At 41.0% G+C, this 21634-nt stretch overlaps 1 protein-coding gene across 4 annotated transcripts in view; it reads right to left on the bottom strand.

Moving 5' to 3' along the window:
* The window catches only part of arhgef37 (Rho guanine nucleotide exchange factor (GEF) 37), a 111625-nt gene that overhangs the window by 29497 nt on the left and 60494 nt on the right, over positions 1 to 21634 (bottom strand). For 3 of the 4 annotated variants that reach the window (XM_055643032.1, XM_055643029.1, XM_055643030.1), the window contains 3 exons: positions 13744 to 13943; positions 8483 to 8613; positions 3700 to 3804 (listed from right to left, as the gene is read on the bottom strand). In XM_055643032.1, coding sequence (XP_055499007.1) covers positions 3700 to 3804; positions 8483 to 8613; positions 13744 to 13943 — 436 coding nt within the window. The remainder of the gene's footprint in view (positions 1 to 3699; positions 3805 to 8482; positions 8614 to 13743; positions 13944 to 21634) is intronic. The other variant, XM_055643033.1, reaches the window with a different exon arrangement.

Raw genomic sequence — 21634 nt, forward strand, 5'->3', positions numbered from 1 at the left:
GTGTGGCAGGATGGCCGGCAAACGTTAAATTTGAATTCAAAATGGCAGAGCTAAATATGAAAACCTTTACAGGTGAAAATAAAGTAGGTGGATTTGCTGGGATATAATTGAATTAGCAAAACAAGTTGAAACTACATGTTGTTGCAAACTCTGGACCAAATCTGTCGAAATAAATAAATTCCTCTGATTCAGAGGAAGACTTGTCTTGTTAAAATGGCGAGGCAGGATATGCTTGGGGGATATGAAGCAGTTTTCAAAACTGGACTGGGCTCAATGAAGGGCACCCAATCTAAAATTCTAAATTATCTGGGCTCACTACCATGGTTCTTCAAGCTAAGATAATGCCTCAAGCAATGAAAGCTAAATTCTAGACAGAGATTAACAAGATTAACAAGAGAGAAAATAAATGAAGCTGTCAAATTCTCTGAATAGTTAGCATCTACCGTGCCACTATTGAATCATGATGGATCCATCAGGATTGTTCTTAGGCCCCCTTCGGTGATGGCTGACCAAGGGTGTCTCCAGTGTGCTATTCCCTAAATGGAGGTCGCCTGTGCGTGACTTTGTTTAACGTGAGGAGACTGGTGCACGGTTAGCCACCCCACGCTCCTTGACAGATCTGTGTCCAGATCCAGTGGCATGGAGTCCAAGACGACCGGAGACCCTTTTCTGTTGCAGCCTTCATCCACCTTCCCAGTCGTTGTGATGCCCCACTCAAGTCAGCCATCGTCCTCTGCCTCTTCCACTGTTGAGGTCTTTGTTGGATTGCTCTTTGTCGGAGACCTCCCCCTCGACCTTACCGCCATGGGTGGCCCTACCAGGAGCATAGTCCAGATGGCATCACTCTCAGGATCTCAGGTCCACACAACCTTCTCCACCACGACAAGGTGACAATCCACGGAGAATCCATGGATCCATCAGGATTAGTGGACATTATAAACTGAGTATTAATTGAATCTTCCTAGCGCAGGCTCTAATTCCAAGAATAGAAGAGTTGTTTACAATTTTATCTGAGAGAGGTCAATTTTCTACACTGAATTGGAGTTAGGCACAACAGTGGATTGTATTGAAGGATTAGTCTAAGAAGTTTTTGACAGTGGATACACCCAAAAACCAGTTAACAAAAAATCAACTATCCTTCAAAGTTTTTTCTGCGCCTGTCATCCTTCAGAGAATTAAGAGGTTGCAGGGGAGTTCTGAGGGTCGATGGACCCTTGACTAATATTCTGTGTTCAGGGAGACTGAAAAGATTCCTGTAGAATCTGAAGATAGTTTTGAGCTAGAAAGTATAAAAGGCAGGTCCATGTTCAAAGATAACTAGGTGTTTTTTTCTTTTCAAATGAAATGCAATACTTGAGACGCTGTGGATACCACTTTGAGAGATGCTGAAAGCTATTACCAATGTTTCTGCTCCAAATAATGTACCTGAACTGACGGCATGACCAGTGATGCTGAATTACCATATTAAAACCTTGTCACATCTAATAATGCCCTTTGCTCCACTGACAGGAATTGCTGTAAAAAGATGTGAAGCGGAGATTGGACTGAAGTTCAACAGGATTTTGCGTATTCCCAAAAAATGGCGTTTTGCTAGTTCGTGACTTAACAGGCAGAGAGTTAATCTTGCAACGCTTCACCATGTGGCATTGGTGCTGTATTGTCCCATTGATGGAAGATAGTTTTGAAAAACCAAAGGGTTTATGTCCAGAGAGCTGATTTCAGCAGAGAGAAAGTCTCATCTGGAGAAGGAAGGGTTAGCCATCATGCTTGGAGTCCCACAATTCCAAAGGTGTACTTTAATAGGAACATCAGGGGTAACTTTTTCACACAAAGAGTGGTGGGTATATGGAACATAGCTGCCAGTGGAGGTAGGTGAGGCAGGTACTATCACAACATTTAAAAAACATTTAGACTGGTACATGGAATAGGACGGGTTTAGAAGGATATGGGCCAAACATAACCGGTGTGGGCAAGTTGGGCCAAAGAGCTTGTTTCCACACTTTAGGACTCTATGACTTCACGATCTATACAGCTCACAAACCTTTGATTTCTCTGCTGCATTAAATGAAATTATACCTCAAATAGTTCCACATTGGTTGTGAAAATGGCTTTGAGAACATATGAAGAAACTAATAACTGTGAAATGCAGATACTCTCAGTCTAGTGGAGAAGGTGACTACTGATACAGCAATACAGATCCCAGTGTTAACGATGGACCAACAGGTATGTGGGTACAACATGAATCCGCGAGAAACAGCAGATCCTGTATTGCCTCAAGTGGACTCTACTGGAGAAAGGAGATCTCCAGGCTATTTGAAAGCTTTTGTAAAATGATTTTAAATTTTCTTTTTGTGGAGAAGGGAGGAATGCATCGTGGTAATATATATAATTGAATGTGCATAGTTCATGGTTATTCTCCTCCGAGCCAGCAGGAGTCATAGAAACATAGAAACATAGAAATAGGTGCAGGAGTAGACCATTCGGCCCTTCGAGCCTGCACTGCCATTCAATATGATCATGGCTGATCATCCAACTCAGTATCCCGTACCTGCCTTCTCTCCATACCCTCTGATCCCCTTAGCCACAAGGGCCACATCTAACTCCCTCTTAAATATAGCCAATGAACTGGCCTCGACTACCCTCTGTGGCAGAGAGTTCCAGAGATTCACCACTCTCTGTGTGAAAAATGTTCTTCTCATCTCGGTTTTAAAGTGATTTCCCCCTTGTCCTTAAGCTGTGACCCCTTGTCCTGGACTTCCCCAACATCGGGAACAATCTTCCTGCATCTAGCCTGTCCAACCCCTTAAGAATTTTGTAAGTTTCTATAATATCCCCTCTCAATCTCCTAAATTCTAGAGAGTATAAACCAAGTCTATCCAGTCTTTCTTCATAAGACAGTCCTGACGTGTGTTATGATTGTGTTTATGATTTGTTTGGTTGTTTTGTTATTGTCTTTTGCACAAAAGTCTGCGAGCATTGCCACTTTCATTTCACTGCACATCTCGTATGTGTATGTGACAAATAAACTTGACTTGACTTGACTTGACATCCCAGGAATCAGTCTGGTGAACCTTCTCTGCACTCCCTCTATGGCAAGAATGTCCTTCCTCAGATTTGGAGACCAAAACTGTACGCAATACTCCAGGTGTGGTCTCACCAAGACCCTGTACAACTGCAGTAGAACCTCCCTGCTCCTATACTCAAATCCTTTTGCTATGAAAGCTAACATACCATTCACTTTCTTCACTGCCTGCTGCACCTGCATGCCTACTTTCAATGACTGGTGTACCATGACACCCAGGTCTCACTGCATCTTTCCTTTTCCTAGTCGGCCACCATTTAGATAATAGTCTGCTTTCCTGTTTTTGCCACCAAAATGGATAACCTCACATTTATCAGTGGTTTTCAGCACTTATCTTGTGTCACTGCTTTGTTCTTTGGCAAACATTGTATTGGTTGATTCTATAAGTTGTCTTCTAGGCATGTAGACATGAAGAAAATAAACTAACTTCCTAAAGGATGAAATGCACCTTCTTTAATGTTAACATATAATATAGAACGAAGACACAAGAAAGTAATCGGAAAAAAAAAGAATAAATACATAAGAGCAAAAGTAAAAGGCAAAGCAGTTGGAAACAAACTTGAAAAATATCCAATGACAAGAAGAGAATAAAAAAAGAAAACAAATTGTTTTGTTACCTCCACATTTGTTAAGTAATTTTGTGCATTTTTCTTCAGTGTTGTAACATCCTTTTCTATTATATTGAAAAGCTTTACCATACCATCAAAATCTTTGTCTTTGGTCTACAAATAAATCAAAAATAAATTGTAAAAAATATATATTCCTCATTAGTCATTAATTATTAGCCTCACACAGAGATTGTGAATCTGTGGAATTCTCTGCCACTGAAGGCAGTGGAGGCCAATTCACTGGATGTTTTCAAGAGGGAGTTAGATAAATCTCCCAGGGCTAACGGAATCAAGGGATATGGGGAGAAAGCAGGACAGGGGTACTTATTTTGCATGATTGGCCATGATCATAATTGAATGGCGGTACTGGCTCAAGGGGCCAAATGGCCTACTCCTGCACCTATTTTCTATGTTTCTATTGGGTTTGTAACCATGGGGGTGCGAAAGCACCAAACAGACTCCACGTGTTCTTTTAAAGCAGGAATAGGGTAGATGATGCACCATGTACACTCTGTGCAATGGTATCAGCCATTATGCAGAGGTCCACTGCAATTATGGAGGGTTTCCTACTGATTTTTAGGAACTAGCTGGTCCCATATATCAACCCTCCCCACAAATCCCAGCAAACTGTAGTTCTGCCACCCTGTCCCCGTGTCCTGCTGTCACTTCCAGGTTTTAAAAAAAACACACCATAAATCCTGTCCACTTTGTTTAGCATGCTCCTTCAAAAACATGTGAACTCCAAAATAATTAAATTGATCAAGGTTTCAGATCACTTTCATTGAATGAAACCCAGCTTTGATCCACCTGCAAATCGCAGGTGAATTGCTCACCTGAACATCCATCTTGTTACACCAGTAATCACAAAAAGTTAATGGTGCTCTGATTCAGGTCTGCTGAATGATGAAGGCAATATATTTGAATTGAGTTGATAGTATGTTTTAATTAAGCAGCTAAGATAGTACAAGCATTCACTATTTAAGTTGCTTATGGCCAGACAATGGGGTTAGATGTCTGGAGAGGATTCTTTCTGCAACCTGTAAAACAGAGTGACATTTGATGTTCGATCCAGCTGAAAGTTCATCAAATAAAAAACAGTTCATTGATCTCCTGTGATAATGTACACACAAACCTATAAAATAAATCTCTCCCTTCCTGTTTTTGTTGTTCTTCAGATATTTAAAATGTTTGAAACAACTGACCCACTGCCTTTCTGCAGTTGCCATTTTTTTTCGTACTCTCCTAAGCAGCGAAGAAGGGTGAGGTACAGGTACAATGAAAAACTTGTTTTGATGTATGCATGTAGATTCAGACCAAACGTAGAGCATAATATAATACATAACTTATACAAGATAATGAAAAGAAAAAGGCTGTACAAAACAAGGCGTTCCTGCAAAAACACAACGGGAATCAAATGTTTAATGTGGAAATTGATTAGTAAAGGCATTAAAGGTTGTGGTGAGATGGCAGGAAATAGGTTTGAGAGGGAAAAATAGATCAGCCATGATTGATTGGAGAGCTGATGGGGCGAATAGCCTAATTCTACTCGAATGTGTTATAATCTTATGCAATACCTAGAGATGTAAGAGGTGCTCCATAGTGTTCTATTGAGGTAGGATGAGAGTTGTGTCGACTTGTTTAAGAACTTGATGGTTGTAGGAAAGTAACTTCACCTGAATCTGGTGGTATGGGAGTTCAGGATTCTCTACATCCGGCCCGACAGTAGCACTGAGAAGAAAGCAAGGCCAGGAGAATGGGGATCCTTGATAACAGATGCCACTTTCTTGAGGCAGAGCCTGTGGCTGAGAACTGGACTGAGTCCACAATCTCAGCAGCCTCTTGCATTCCTGTGTGCTGCCATACCAGGCCATGATGTAACCAGTCAACGTGCTTTCTACAGTCCATCTGTAAACTTATCAGTGACATTAAACTTCAAAGAAGGTAGGGGGTCATGGCTATGTGCTTCATGATTACATCTAGTGCTGGGCCCTGAACAGGTCATCGAGATGTTTTTGAAGCTGCTAACTCCCTTTACCATCAACCCACCAATGAAAACTGGTGTATGGTCTCCCAACTTCCCCTTTCGGAAGTTCCTTGGTTTTGATAACGTTGAGCAAGAGGCTGTTGTTGCAGCACCACTCAAGGTATTCTATATCACTCCTGTATGCTGACTCATCACCACCCATGATTTGGCCGACTACATTGGTATGTTTGGCAAGATTGCGGATGGCATTGGAGCTGTGCATAGCCACACATTCGTGGTGTAAATAGAGTAGAGCCAGGGGACTAAGCACACAGTCCTGAGGTACACCTGAGTTCATGGCCATGTGGCAGCACAGTGGTGCTGTGGTAGAGTTGCTGCCTTAGAGCACCAGAGACCCCGGTTCAATAGTGACTATGGGTGCTGTCTGTACACAGTTTGTATGTTCTCCGCGAATATGTGGGTTTTCTCCAGGTGTTCCAGTTTCCTCCCACACCCCAAAGACTTACAGGTTTGTAGGTTAACTGGCAGAGTACAATTGTCACATTATCCCTAGTGATAGTGTTGGTGCATGGGGTGATCGCTGGTCGACGCAGACTCGGTGGCGCAAAGGGCTCGCTTCCACACTGTAACAGTGTAAGTGAAAAAGAACAAAGTGATAATAGCGATTGGATCCAGTTGGAAAGGGAGGTGTAGATGTCCACGGCTTGGAGCTTGGAGATAATTTTGAATAAGAAGAACCTGCAGATGCCGGTTTACACCGAAGATAGACACAAAACATTTCATTGGCTAGCTAAGAGAGAGTTAGATGTTGTGGCTAAGAAGAACCTGGGGATGGAGGTTTACACCGAAGATACGGGATACTGAGGCTGGAGTAATCAGCCATGATCAGGCAGAATCTCTGGCGAGAAGGGCCGAATGGCCTCCTGCGAAATTTCTATGTTTCTATGTTCTATGAAAAGGCTGGAGTAACTCTTCAGACAGAAGGCATCTCTCCGAAAAGTCACGAAACTTTGGGTCGAGAACCTGCTCTCAGACTGACGGTCTCTGTCCTAAACGTCACCCATTCCTGCTCTCCAGAGACGCTGTCTGTCCTACTGAGTTACTCCAGCTTTTTGTGTCTATCTTTGGAGATAAGTTTACTCAGAATGCAACAAAGTCTTGGTTGTATCTATGTAAATTACATTCATGAATTTTTGTTTTTGCAGTTTTTGTTTCACAATTTACATATAACTTAGGGTTTTCTGTATTGTTTATATCTTTGTATCCACAAGTAAGATTTGCATTGTGCCTGTACTTCACCGTAATTGTGCAGATGACAATAAACTCGACTTGAAATTGAGCTTCAGTTCATTGGGACCCAACTGTAGAAGTTGACCCAAGATATGAATTCCAAAGTCAAAGTAACCACATTCTTTTCTCCAGACTGCACAGTGAAAGTTCACTGCCTTCTCTGCCCCTGCATTCATTATCTTCTCCATCTGCTAACCATTCCCACCCATCTTTCAATGGTGTTGCATGCACATTCTACTTCCCTTTCAGATTTCAGAACCACTGGTCAGGGGACATTTGTAACCTACGCACACGCAACCACGCATGAAGTTCTACCCCATTAACTTGCAAATTTCAATGCTTCATTCTCAATTCCTAAGTAAGTGAATAATTGCAGAAAAGAATCAGACCATATTCGGCAGAATAACATAAATATACTGCAGATTCGGATGATTAAGTTGATTGTTTGGAACTCAATTCTTTCAAGACCTCAAATAAAAATGTATTTAACATTAATTAGTTCCCATATGTCTTAGGGTTCACGTTGCAGCAACTTCTACTTGGAATTAGACAATGGGATCAGCCATGATCACAATGAATGGCGGTGCTGGCTTGAAGGGCCGAATGACCTCATCTTGAACCTATTTTCTATGTTTCGATGAATTAAATATCAATATTTGTTTCTCTGTCACCAAAATGCAATTCTATTACTCCTGCAAAGGGTTATAACATGCATTTAGAAGTATTCAATGAGAACATCATTGGTGTACCAAATCACAACTATCAAGGTGCCTGTTCATCTTAATGGAATATCTCAAAAACAGATTATTAGCAAAGAATCTGAAACCATCAATGATGGAAAATATGTGTTTCCTTGTAATTGTGTGGTAGCATCACTTTGCTTTATATCCTCCCATTTTTACACCTTGTTATGGTATTATCTAATATAGCATTCTCTAATACGAATAATTCATTATTGCTGTATATTCCAATTCTCATTTTAATAAACTATTTGAAAGGGCAAATAATAGACATGAAGAATCAAACTTCACAGTTGAGATGTAGAATTTCATATTTTGTTGCATGTGTCACATGTTTATTTGCATTTATCTCTGCATTACTATAACTGATCAGAAATACAAACCCATCTTTACTGCCTTTACAGGACCTTATAGAAATTGTATGCAGTTCAGAGAGTTTTGAATAAAACTTTGCTTCAGTGGTCATTTCTGAGTCATACAAATTAACTGTACAAAACGTTCAAGTGGAATTATGGCACAAATCATCTGACATTTAATTTAATACACATGTCTTTTGTTTCCTTTGGAAAAGCAATGAAATGCAAATTCCTTAGATTGGAAATGGAATCAGATTCATAATATTCTGAAAAAGTCTAACTCATTCCAGTACATACTGGCTCTTTGAATTTGTTGCTTCTACACAGTGTATTCTAATACCATTGATGGAATTCATTATAGTTTTACTTGCAGTATGCATTGCAAAATTATTATTTTTTTTAATACTGGACCAACAACTTACTTTTGGAAGAATTCCAGTTTCATGTTTAATAACTTGACTAAGCCTGGATGCCTTCTTTGAAATAGAATGTGGGTTTATTCTGCATATTGAATCCATTAGTGAAAGATGTTCTGCTCTGATATATTTGTTTGCTGTTGGAATTGGAAGAAACATAAAACATTAATAACAAAACAGATTCTAGCATTTGCCTCTCACTGGTCTAATACCTGGTCGAAGCCAACTGCTTGCCAAATATAACATCTGCTATCTGAATATTGTCGGATATCATTAGAACTAGGTCTTCACCCATGTTAACTTATTTCCCTCACTGCCAGATTTTAGTGTGCCAGGTCTACTCATTTGCACAGCAGGTGGATTCCATAGCAATAGGAAACTGTGCAGGTGCCAGATTATTCTAAGTAACAAATTCAATTTCCTTCTGCATTTGTAAACTTCATAAGCCATTAATTCATATATTCAAAATGAAACAGAATGAAAACAGCCCCTTCAATACATCTGGTCCATGCCAACCATCAACCATTCATTTACACAAATCCTGCATTAATCTCATTTTAATCTCTCCACATTCTCATCAACTCTTCTCAGATTCTATTCCTCACTTTCATACTAGAGGCAATTTGTAGCAGGCAATTCACTTCCCAATGTGTATTTCTTTGGGATATGGGAGGAAACTAGATCACTCCAAATGAAGCACCATGGAACATGGTTATAGCGAGAACATGCAAACTCCAAGTACCCAGAGTCAGTAGTGAACCTAAGACCCTGGCGCTGTGAGGCAGTGGCTCTAATAAATGAGGCACTGTACCACCCATTACTATACTATCTCATCTGCCTATTCTCTTGATGCTCTCCCTTTCCATACTCAAACTTCTCCTTAGCCTACATTTACAAACGTTATCAACTTCTATAATAACTATAATAACTTTATTTATAGAGTACTTTAAAAACAACCACTGTTGCAACAAAGTGCTGTACATGACTAATCATGAACCAAAAAAAAAATTATTACACAATAAAAACATTAAAAGAGAGAGTAAAAACAATAAAAAAAACATTAAAAACACTAAAACAGGAGCAAAGTCTCATGCAGGGTCAAATGCCAAGGAATAGAAAAGGGTTTTAAGACTGGTTTTGAAGATGGACAGTGAGGGGGCCTGTCTGATGTGCAACGGCAGAGTGTTCCATAATGTCGGAGCAGCAACAGAGAAGGCTCTATCCCCTCTGAGCTTCCGCTTAGACCTCGGTACCTCCAGGAGCAGCTGATCAGCTGACCTGAGGCACCGGACAGGAGCGTAGGGATGAAGCAGCTCAGAGAAGTAAGGCGGGGCGAGACCATTTAAAAAGATTTAAAAACAAATAAAAGAATCTTAAAGTGAACTCGAAAGTACACCGGCAGCCAGTGGAGGGAGGCCAGAATTGTCGTTATGTGCTCCCTCTTTCGAGTTCCAGTTAAGAGGCGAGCAGCAGCATTCTGAACCAACTGGAGACGAGCCAGGGCAGATCGAGTAACTCCAAAATAGAGTGTGTTACAGTAATCCAGCCTAGACGTGATGAAGGCATGGATTACTGTTTCAAAATGCTGCCGCTCAAGAATGGGCCTCACCTTTGCCAGCTGCCTTAAATGAAAGAAGCTGGACTTAACTACCGCACCTATTTGATGATCTAATTTAAAATCACTGTCCATCTTAAAACCCAAATTCAAAACTGTTGGCTTCACATACCGTGCCAGGGGACCCAAGTCAACAGGGGGAGGTTCACGGCAGCCATTGGGACCAAACACTATCACCTCTGTCTTCTTTTCATTAAAACCTAGAAAGTTTAGGGCCATCCAGGATTTAATGTCATCAAGACATAACAGAAGTGATTTGACAGAGAAAGCATCTTCCTTCCTCAGCGGCATATATAGTTGGCTATCATCAGCATAACAATGAAAAGAGATGCCATGCTTTCTAAGAATGGAACCCAGAGGAAGTAAGTACAGTGAGAAAAGCAGGGGCCCTAAAATTGAGCCCTGTGGAACCCCATATGACAGAGGAGCGGAGGAGGATTCAAAACCAGCAAGGCTTACACACATAGTTCTGTCTGCCAGATAAGACCTGAACCATTCCAGGGCACTGCCACAAATGCCCACTAGGTGCTGTAACCGAGATACTAAGATACTATGGTCCACTGTATCAAAGGCGGCAGATAGGTCCAGCAGGACAAGAACCACATAATCACCAGAATCATTAGCTAGGAGGATGTCATTAAAAACCCTTAGCAATGCTGACTGTGCTATGCATAGTTTTAAACCCAGACTGGAAAACCTCCCGAATATTATGCTCATCCAAGAAGAGTTTTAGCTGAGCATAAACAACTTTCTCCAGAATTTTTGAAATAAAAGGCAACTTGGAGATCGGTCTAAAATTGGCCAGAACAGTTTGATACAGGCCAGGTTTCTTAAGTAGTGGTTGCACTACTGCATGTTTAAAACTTACGGGGACAACCCCAGAACACAAGATTGGGAAAGGGGGAGATGCAGCGAGACCTGGGTGTCATGGTACACCAGTCATTGAAGGTAGGCATGCAGGTGCAGCAGGCAGTAAAGAAAGCGAATGGTATGTTAGCTTTCATTGCAAAAGGATTTGAGTATAGGAGCAGAGAGGTTCTACTGCAGTTGTACAGGGTCTTGGTGAGACCACACCTGGAGTATTGCGTACAGTTTTGGTCTCCAAATCTGAGGAAGGACATTATTGCCATAGAGGGAGTGCAGAGACGGTTCACCAGACTGATTCCTGGGATGTCAGGACTGTCTTATGAAGAAAGACTGGATAGACTTGGTTTATACTCTCTAGAATTTAGAAGATTGAGAGGGGATCTTATAGAAACTTACAAAATTCTTCAGGGGTTGGACAGGCTAGATGCAGGAAGATTGTTCCCGATGTTGGGGAAGTCCAGGACAAGGGGTCACAGCTTAAGGATAAGGGGGAAATCCTTTAAAACCGAGATGAGAAGAACTTTTTTCACACAGAGAGTGGTGAATCTCTGGAACTCTCTGCCACAGAGGGTAGTTGAGGCCAGTTCATTGGTTATATTTAAGAGGGAGTTAGATGTGGCCCTTGTGGCTAAGGGGATCAGGGGGTATGGAGAGAAGGCTTACGGGATACTGAGTTGGATGATCAGCCATGATCATATTGAATGGCGGTGCAGGCTCGAAGGGCCGAATGGCCTACTCCTGCACCTAATTTCTATGTTTCTATGTTTCTATGTAACACAAGCTGCTGTTGATAATAGCAAGAGCCGACTGCCCTATACTAGGGAAAACCTCTTTAAAAAGATGAGGAGGGACAGCATCACAAGGGGAACCCGATGGCTTAATATGGCTAACCACTCCATTATCATTGATTCTCTCCATTATCATTGATTCCTTACCTTCAAATCTGCATTCATTTCCACAATCTTAAAAGATTTATCTTCCGTCTCACCCCCGCCACACTGCTTCTACTTTCTTTTTCATCTACTTTGACTTTAAAATCCTTAAATGTATAATCATCGCACTTTCCTTCATCACCTCTTTACCTTTCATCACACTTTCTTTGGCTGACATCTATACCACCCTTGCATCAATATTCCTTGAGCCATATGTCCAGTCTTGTAGTGGGTGATTGAATTTTGGGATTTTGTAATTTCTTACCTGGTGCACTAGTCTTTCATCTCACTGATTTCAAAATGTCTTTCTTTATAAATCATTTTAGGACCTTGCTTTACCTTAAGAAATAGTTTATAAAACACCCACAAACAAAATGTTTGATTAAAAATAAGCTTGAAGAATTCAAAGAAATTAGGAGATCAGTTAAGAAGTAGGAGACAGATGGGACGGATATGGAATACTAACTTTAATTGGAAGTAACTGGTGCTTCCCAATATGATTTGTATTGGCCTCATGCTCGTCAGATCTCAAGAAGCAAAAAAAACAGAAATGCCTAGATTACTCTCAAAGTCAAAATCCAGTTCACCCCCCACCTCCCACCATTCTGCCTATTCTTCATGAGAATGGGTCTGAACCAGAATTCTACTGCATGCAAACAGGCACATTTTACCTGTGGCTTGCACACTCTTGAGGGGATTTCATATATGATTGTTCCACCCGCCATAATCTCGAAGGAATTGAAGCCACAATCACAAAGCAAACAAGAAATGGTGGGGGAGAGCAGAAACACAAACTGGAGTATTGTGCACAGTTCTGATTGCCCCATTGCTGGGAGAATGTGGAGGCTTTGTAGAGGGTGCAGAAGAGTTTTACCAGAATGCTGCCTAGATTAGAGTGTATTATCTAGAAGCAAAGGATGTTCCAACTTGGATATTTTTTTTTGAATAGTCGGAAGCTGTGGGGAGACTTGATAGAAATATATAAAATAATGGATCAGAACCTTGTTTCCTGGGTGGAAATGTCAAAGACTAGAGGGCATAGCTTTAAGGTGAGAGGGGGAAAATTTAAAATAAATTTAAGGGGCAAGTTTTTAATAAAGAGGGGGTGCCTAGAATGCACTGCCAGGTGTAACGGTAGTAACATATATGATAGTGGCATTGAAAGCCTTTCCCATGTTGTACTATTCTATGTTCTATGTTCTTAAACAGCGCAAATCTCACAACTGCAACTTCTGCTGTTAATCATGCAATCCAAAACATTGACTAAGAACATAATGCACACCAATTTCTGGCTTTATTGTTAACAATCTCCCTTATAGTTTTTTGAACCAGGGGCCAGATTTCTTGCTACTTTTACTGCTGTGAAAGTAATTTCCACACTATACTTTCAATTGCTGCCAAGGGGAATGATATTTGGTAGGGAGTGTGGGAGTCATTTCCCAAAGACCCATTGGAACTTCCAAAAAAACCATTCACATCAATTGTATTACACTGATGGCAGGAAATTGCTACAGCAGTACCTGTAGAGGCATGCATATCCTTTACGTATGTCTGCATTCTTGCAAGCCTTGCAATGCAGGAAAATACCCTTTCCAAGTGTGAATACAAAAGGCACATTCATCAAAAAATGACTTCCTTGAGAAAGTTTCTCAATTTATTGGTAAAACGTTTTGTGACGTACTACTGAGCCAAGGACAATATTTTCCCATTATGACTTACTCACAAAATGCACAGGCAATGTTATCAATGCAATGATCTGCATCTATCATTAACTGAAAACAGAATAAGAGCGAATGATGATGTGGAAGCATTTAGGAGATAAATGCAATGAAAGTACAAAGACCTTTTCATACCTACTTCCTTTAATCCCTTATATTCATTGATATTAATATTGACTTCTTGCATGGCCTTAGTAGCTTTCTCTAGTGCCTCATAGCCTTCATCAGACTGGGGTGTATTTTTCAGTATAGTATCTAAAAGCAGTGGATATTTAAGTACCCTCTGCACCGGCATCACCAGGTAGAAAGTCAATGTCATGGCACCAGTGTGTGACCTATAGGGAAAAGACAGAAAACAAATCTCATGCTGGTCTTCCTTTATAAATGATGGCATGCAACCATTATTAAGATCCTTTATTTCATATAATCTTTATCATTCCAATTTTACAGTCTTTCAAAAGATAACTTGTCAAATGATATCATGTGTATTGCATTGAGCAAACCTGGAAAGAAAGCACTGTTAGGGGAACTGATAAGAATAGCTTTGATTATCATTATTCAATGCGATTCATTACAATGAGCCAAACTGTGGGCAACCCAGAAACCAAATATGTGATTAACTTTTCCTTTAATGTGTTGTATTACTGCTGGTGCAACAGCTAAATAGAATCCAATTTATCTCCACAAGCATGCTCTTCTTTTGGTCTCTGCAGTCCTGGAGCAAGACCCATGTAATTGTTTAATGGGACATTTATTTTTCATCCTTAGGTGAATACTTGAAATATTAATTTTATCATGTACGCTGAATTAACATTATGTCTCCTAGAAACATTCACAATTTGCTTTGTGGAACTTTAATCAAAAGAAAGGGCCTAGATTTCTATTGTATTATTATTATTCACTATTTTTGGGATGTCCTAATAAACCTTATTAATAACCTGGTTCATTTGAAAGTAGAATGTTTATTGTAGCAGATATTTCAACAAAAATAAACTTTTGAGTAGGAATATTTTTATGGTTGAGATAGCAAAAGCGTGATTTGTCTAATGAACCAGCCTATCGATGAAAATAGGTATCTTTAGATGCAAATGTTCATTAAGTCAGTCTATGTTAAATCCTGATCATTAAACAGACTCAATGCAGTTTAAATTTGTTCATTATGAGCCTTATTACATACTGAAATAATCTTCTGTTATTGATAAGCAAGGGTCAGGCCTGACTAGTGAAGAATTTTTCATTGGTCACTTGTTAGTCTGACAGAAGATGTTGTTAAACCAAAAAAAAAGCAGCCAGGCAGCATCTGAGGAAATAGTTATTATAAATATAATTATTTTATAGTTCAGGAAAAGACTATAAAGTAAAAAGTGTATTTCATACCAAAGGGGGGTGTGTTTCTTCTGACAAAAAAAGCACTGGCAAATCACTAGGCTACGAGAGGCAGTGATCATTGGGCTGGTTAGTTCTGATTTTACTTCGGAGTCACGTGAGTGACTACGTGAAGAAGCCCGCTAGGACGCATGCATGTCATTGCGCTACACGCATTGCGAAACGTCAGACGCGGTGGAAGGACGTTCCCCCGCGGCGGCAATTTAAAAAGCTGCTATTGCAGGTAAGGTTTTTACTCTGCGGTCTTTTGCCTTTTTGCCCACTACAGACGGAGAATGGAGAAAGGGAAAAAGACAATGAGGGCTGCGCCGAAGCTGGTCAGGGAGGACCGCGGAGCAGCGGACAGCCAGCAAAAGCAGCCGTCAGCACTAAGATCACCCGTAGTGGGATCAGCTGTGCCCTGTGTTGCTGCCGCACCGGCCAAATCAACGCGGCCGAGCGGGTAGGCAAAACACAAAACAAACAAACTCTGATACACCGCGGAAGGCCAGCGAACGAGAGCGCTGGACCCGTATGGAACGGTGTTTGGAGCATCTGCTCCAGCGTGACCGGCTCCGGGATTTGGAGTCAGGCCACTGTGGGCCCTATATCAAACCCACAGCAGTACCTTTCCAAGGGCTGCATAGTGTCTCCACCTTATCGGAGGGGAGCACTTCAAGTCAGTTCTGGGCTGACTTGGAAGAGGGGTCCGCGGAAGAACATACAAGTGTGCATGGGGTGCAGGACAAAGAAAACTTGCTGGATATGGTGGCAAATTTCATACAGCCAGAACAAACTGGGGCAAATCTGGAGCCAAAGCTTGCTGCCAGCATTGACTATATGTCACTGAACCAGCTACAAGAACAGGCTGTAGTGGATACGACAGGAAGACATATGGCACCAGCCAACTGCATTTCCCTAAACGTCCCAATCATTAACAGCTGCATCTGGAAACATATCGGACCAGGGGTCAGAAGTATGGACGTGAAACTTCAAAAAGTCCTAAAATTGCTGACTGCAGGAATAACGGCATTTGCCCGCACTGTGGACGACAGGGTTATGTCCCAAGATCAACAGGACACACTGGCACTGTTCTGCAATACCCAGCACAAATTAAACAGCATCATAAAAAGTGCCATACAGCCGACGCTTAATCCTAAATTTGCAGGACTGTGTAAACCTGGAGCCACCAAACCATCCATTCTCCTGTTCGGAGGCAACTTGTCGAAGCAGGTAAAGGAGCTAGACGAAGAAGCAAAAACTTTGGGGTTAATAAAATGAACAAATCACCCTGCAAAAACCCACCACAGCCTACGACTGCACCCCTACGCACCCACCAGCGGAACTGGTGAGAGCTCGAGGGCACGGCACTCCAAACATGAATCTTTTTTAGGCCATGGCCCAGGCCGGCCTTCCTGGAAAATGCGGGGAACCCCAACAACACCAGCAACCAACCCGAAAAACCAAGCACCAGCACAACAGCAACGGAAAAACTTCAGGAAGAAGTAGTCCTGCCACTGGTAACAATGGAGGTAGGTGGGTCTGGTTCTCCAAATAACATGGGAAGCATGGAGGTTGGGGGAAGACTATACTGGTTTTTGAATGCATGGAGCATGCTAACAACCAATACTTACGTCTTAAGCAGTATCCAGGGATATACCATAGAGTTTATACACGAAAACAGCCCTCCAGTTCAACATAAACCAAACCGAAAGTTTGTGCTCTCTGATAAGGAAAAAACAGAAGCACAAGCTGAACTGGAGTGGCTTTACATAAAAGGTGTAATTGAGCAAACGCGACACGAACCATTAGAATTCGTGTCCAATATATTTACCAAAACCAAAAAAGATGGTGGTTGTCGCATCATCATAGATCTGACAAAATTGAATACATTTGTACAATATATTCACTTTAAAATGGAAACCTTTGTTACTGCTAAACATCTAATTTCCAAAGGGTACTTCATGGCTAGCATCGATTTAAAAGATGCTTACTATTCAGTACCCATACGAGGTGACCACAGATGTTACTTAAAATTCAACTGGATGGGACAACTCATGGCAATATAAAGCACTGCCAAATGGGCTAACATCAGCCCCCAGGCTGTTCACAAAAATCTTGAAACCGGCCCTAGCATTTCTACGGAAACGCAAACACATGATTATGGCATATATAGATGACATACTAATTGTGGGCATAACTTTGGAATTGGCCATACTAACTGTAACAGGCACAAAACAGTTGTTTGAAAAACTGGGATTTATCATCCATCCAGATAAATCTAAACTAACACCGTCCACTACTATGGACTACTTGGGATTCACCATTGATTCAGTTCACATGACAGTGACACTACCTAAGGGAAAGGCCAGAGAAATAATAGAGGTTTGCAGCAACCTCATTGACATCAGAAACCCATCCATCAGATTGGTAGCTTAAGTAATTGGTAAAATGGTGGCTGCTTTCCCAGCCATACAATTTGGACCCCTACATTACCAAAACTTACAGAGAGCCAAAATTCAAGCTCTAAAAATTAATGCAGGTCACTTTGACAGACCTATGAGACTACCAATCCAAGCCAAAACGGAACTAAAATGGTGGATAGATAACATCTGGCTTTGTTCCAACCCAATCATTGCCAGTAACCCTTCGATGGTACTACAAACTGATGCCAGTGCACTAGGGTGGGGAGCCACCAATACCATCACCAGCTGTGGGGGTAGATGGACAGCGCAGGAGGCATCCTTCTTACTCACACTGGGTATAAATTACTTGGAAATGTTGGGTGCATTTCATGGCCTTAAGTCATATTGTACTGGATCACACCACCAACATGTTAGATTACAAATAGACAATACCACTGTGGTAGCATACATCAACCACATGGGTGGCAACAAATCGATATCATGTGACAATCTTGCTAATTCAATTTGGCAATGGTGCATCCAGAGAAATATTTGGATATCAGCCATTTACCTACCAGGGAGACTAAATTTAGTGGCAGACGCCAGGTCACGCAAATTTAATGAAAACACCGAATGGATGTTAAACAAAACGGTGTTTTCTGATATTACAGCAAAATATGGAACACCGGATATCGATCTTTTCTCATCCAGACTAAACAACCAGATATCTAACTATGTTTCATGGGAACCAGATCCTGGGGCAGCGGCAACAGATGCATTTTCGTTGCATTGGGGGAAATGGTTTATTTACGCATTCCCTCCCTTCTGCCTCATCAGTCGGGTATTAAGGAAAATACAACAAGACTCTGCGTCTGGTATTTTGGTAGTACCTGATTGGCCTACACAACCATGGTTCCCAGTGGTGCAAAACATGGTATTAGAACCATGTATTACAATCCCACACAGACCAGATCTACTACTACATCTCGTGACAGGGGATAGCCATCCAAGCCATAAAAGCTTGAACCTGTTAATTTGTAGAGTTTAAAGACACCACTTCTACAACTGGGACTCACGGACCGAACAGCAAACATCATCTCGGCGGCCCAAAGAGAATCAACCAAGAAACAATATCTGGTCTACATCAGAAAGTGGGAAACGTACTGTCATAAGAACAAAATCACCAACAGAAATATCAACATCCCATCTGTTCTGGAATATCTGGCAGGCCTCCACTATGATGAGGGGCTCAGCTACAGTGCCATCAACAGCGCCAGAAGTGCCCTGTTGACATACCTATGGCAAGGGACAGAGCGTTACACGGTAGGGACTAACCCTCTGGTAACCAAGCTCATGAGGGGAATATTTAACACAAACCCCCCAAAAACCAGGTACTCCCATATATGGGATGTAAGCATTGTCCTGAAAGCACTCAGGAACTGGTCACCAGCATCTACCCTGTCCCTACACAGACTAACGTTAAAAACAGTCATGTTAATGGCATTGGTCACGGCACAGAGGGTCCAGTCACTGCACAAACTCAGACTGGACAACATGACCTCCTCACCTGACGATATTACGTTCCATATTTACGAACTAGTCATACAGAACAGACAGGGATCAGTAGGCCTCAATATCCAATTTAGGCCATACCCTGCAGATGACCGGCTCTGTATACAATGCATTTCGTTGTCTCTGTACTGTACACTGACAATGACAATTAAAATTGAATCTGAATCTGAATCTGATAGTTAAACATCTATCACTATACATGGAGAGAACAAAAATCCTAAGAGGTAATGAGAGGGACTGCTGATCAGCCATAAGAAACCTCACAAAAAAGTGACGGTCCAGACGATCTTGAGATGGCTGAAACAGGTACTGACGCAGGCTGGGGTGGATACTAACGTGTTTAAATCTCATTCCACCAGGGCTGCAGCTACATCGGCAGCAGTACAACTGGATGTGCCCATGGACCAAGACCTCGAAGGAGCAGGATGGTCAGGGAAAAGAACTTTCCAGTTATTTTATAATAAACCAGTGAGGAAAACTGGAACATTTGCAGAAAAATTTTTAAATTCTATAAATTAATTAAAAGCCCATAAATGGGGTTATAATTTGTGTTAATAAATTTTATGATTTCAATAATGAATCATGTGCAATTATGTTAACCCTATTCCTCCCACAGTCAAGGCAGACGTGTGCATGGACTCGTTTCCACGGCATGAAATCACAGAGCTTTGAAATCTTCACGTAGTCACTCACGTGACTCCGAAGTAAAATAGTAAGATTAAATGAGAACTTACCAGTTTGAAGTTTGATCTGTATTTTATGAGGAGTTACGATGAGGGATTACGTGCCCTCCGCTCCCACCCTGATCATATACTTAACTGGTACCTCTTCTCTAATCTTACTATGTTTAGTCATTACAGTTATCTGTGAATTCACACCGCTGCTTTGAAGAATGACACGCATGCGTCCTAGCGGGCTTCTTCACGTAATCCCTCATCGTAACTCCTCATAAAATGCAGATCAAACTTCAAACTGGTAAGTTATCGTTTAATCTTACTATTTATCATGTTCTCTCTGCATTGTCAAGCCTAGCTTCAAGTCTAGATCTTTTGTTTCAAGCATTTCTGTATACTTAGAAAAGTATGGCACAGGAACAAGTCCTTCAGGCCCCAATGTCTGTGCTGAACATGATGTCAAGATATATTAATCTTATCTTCCTGCAGATGATCCATATCCCTCTATTCTCTGCATATTATGGTGCCTATCTGAAAGCCTCTTAAACACCACTATCACATCTGCTTCCACTATCACCCTTGGCAGCGTGTTCCAGGCAGCCATCACACTCTTTGTAAACAAAATGTGCCCCACAAAGCAAATTCAATGCTAGTGTTTAATTCAAGAGGTCTTGTATACAAAAACAGGGATGGAATACTGAGGCTCTATAAGGCGCTGGTCAGGCCACATTTTGAATATTGTGAGCAATTTTGGGCAGCATAACTGAGGAAGGATGCGTTGGCTCTGGAGAGGGTCCAGAGGAGGTTCACAAGAATGATCCCAGGAATGAGTTGGGTAACCTATGATGAGAATTTGTTGGCATCAAGCCTGGACTTTACAAGAATGAGGGGGGGCCTCATTGAAACATACAGAATAGTGAAAAGCTGGGATAGAGTGGATGTGGAGAGGATATTTCCACTAGTGGGAGAGTCTAGGACTAGAGGTCATAGCTTCAGAATTAAAGTATGTTCTTTTAGGAAGGAGATGAGAAGAAATGTCGTTAGTCAGAGGGTGATGAATTATTTCAAATTATTTGCCACAGAAGGCTGTAGAGGGCAAGTCAGTGGATATTTTAAGGATAGAGATAGATAGATTTTTGATTAGTACAAATGTCAGAGGTTATGGCAAGAAGGTAGGAAAATGGGGTTAGGAGGAAGAGATAGATCGGCCATGATTGAATGGTGGAGTGGACTTGATGAGCCAACTGGCCTAATTCTACTCCTATCATTTATGACATGACATGATATCTCCTTTAAACTTTGATTATTGTACTGTAAACCTTTGTCCTCTAGTCTATGACATTTCTACCCTGGAAAAAAATGCTTTGTCTATCCTATCTACGCCTCATAATTTTATATTTCTTGGGCAATCTTATTTTCCACCCACACATTTAAACAAAGTATTTCAAACAACCTTTAATGACAACCCACAATATTCTAAGGGCAACAGTAGCAGAGATAACAAATTGAAAACTGGTTTCTCTAAATGCTCCTTAACAAACACATTTAAAGACACCATAATGAGTTGGTAACAAATTTTGAATCATAAAATTTCACTCTTGAAATATTATTTTCCATGGTTTCTTGCGAGATCTTGATGACAAAAATAGACACGTTTTGTAGACTTGTGGAAGATTTGAGTCACGTTGAAAATCTCCTTCAAATCTTTTCCATCCACTACTACTAATTGGAAAACATGAATACTGTAACAAACTTCACTGACTCAAGTATTCTGAAGATGCTCTGCAAATGATGCCAGAAGATTCATTCAAATCATGTGCTCGTTTTGATATGAAACATTACAATACTTTCAAAAAGATGAAAAAGAATCAATATTTAATGGTTCATTTAATTTTATTGCTGTTTTTTAAAAGAGAACCCTGTGATGTAGGCTGAAAAAAAACTCTTTCATTTAGTAATTTGATTTTTTTTAATGAAGCCTCACTAATGATAGCCCTTTAAATGTAATGT

Source organism: Leucoraja erinacea, chromosome 11, assembly GCF_028641065.1.
Source record: "Leucoraja erinacea ecotype New England chromosome 11, Leri_hhj_1, whole genome shotgun sequence".
In the NCBI taxonomy this organism is placed as follows: Eukaryota; Metazoa; Chordata; class Chondrichthyes; order Rajiformes; family Rajidae; genus Leucoraja; species Leucoraja erinaceus.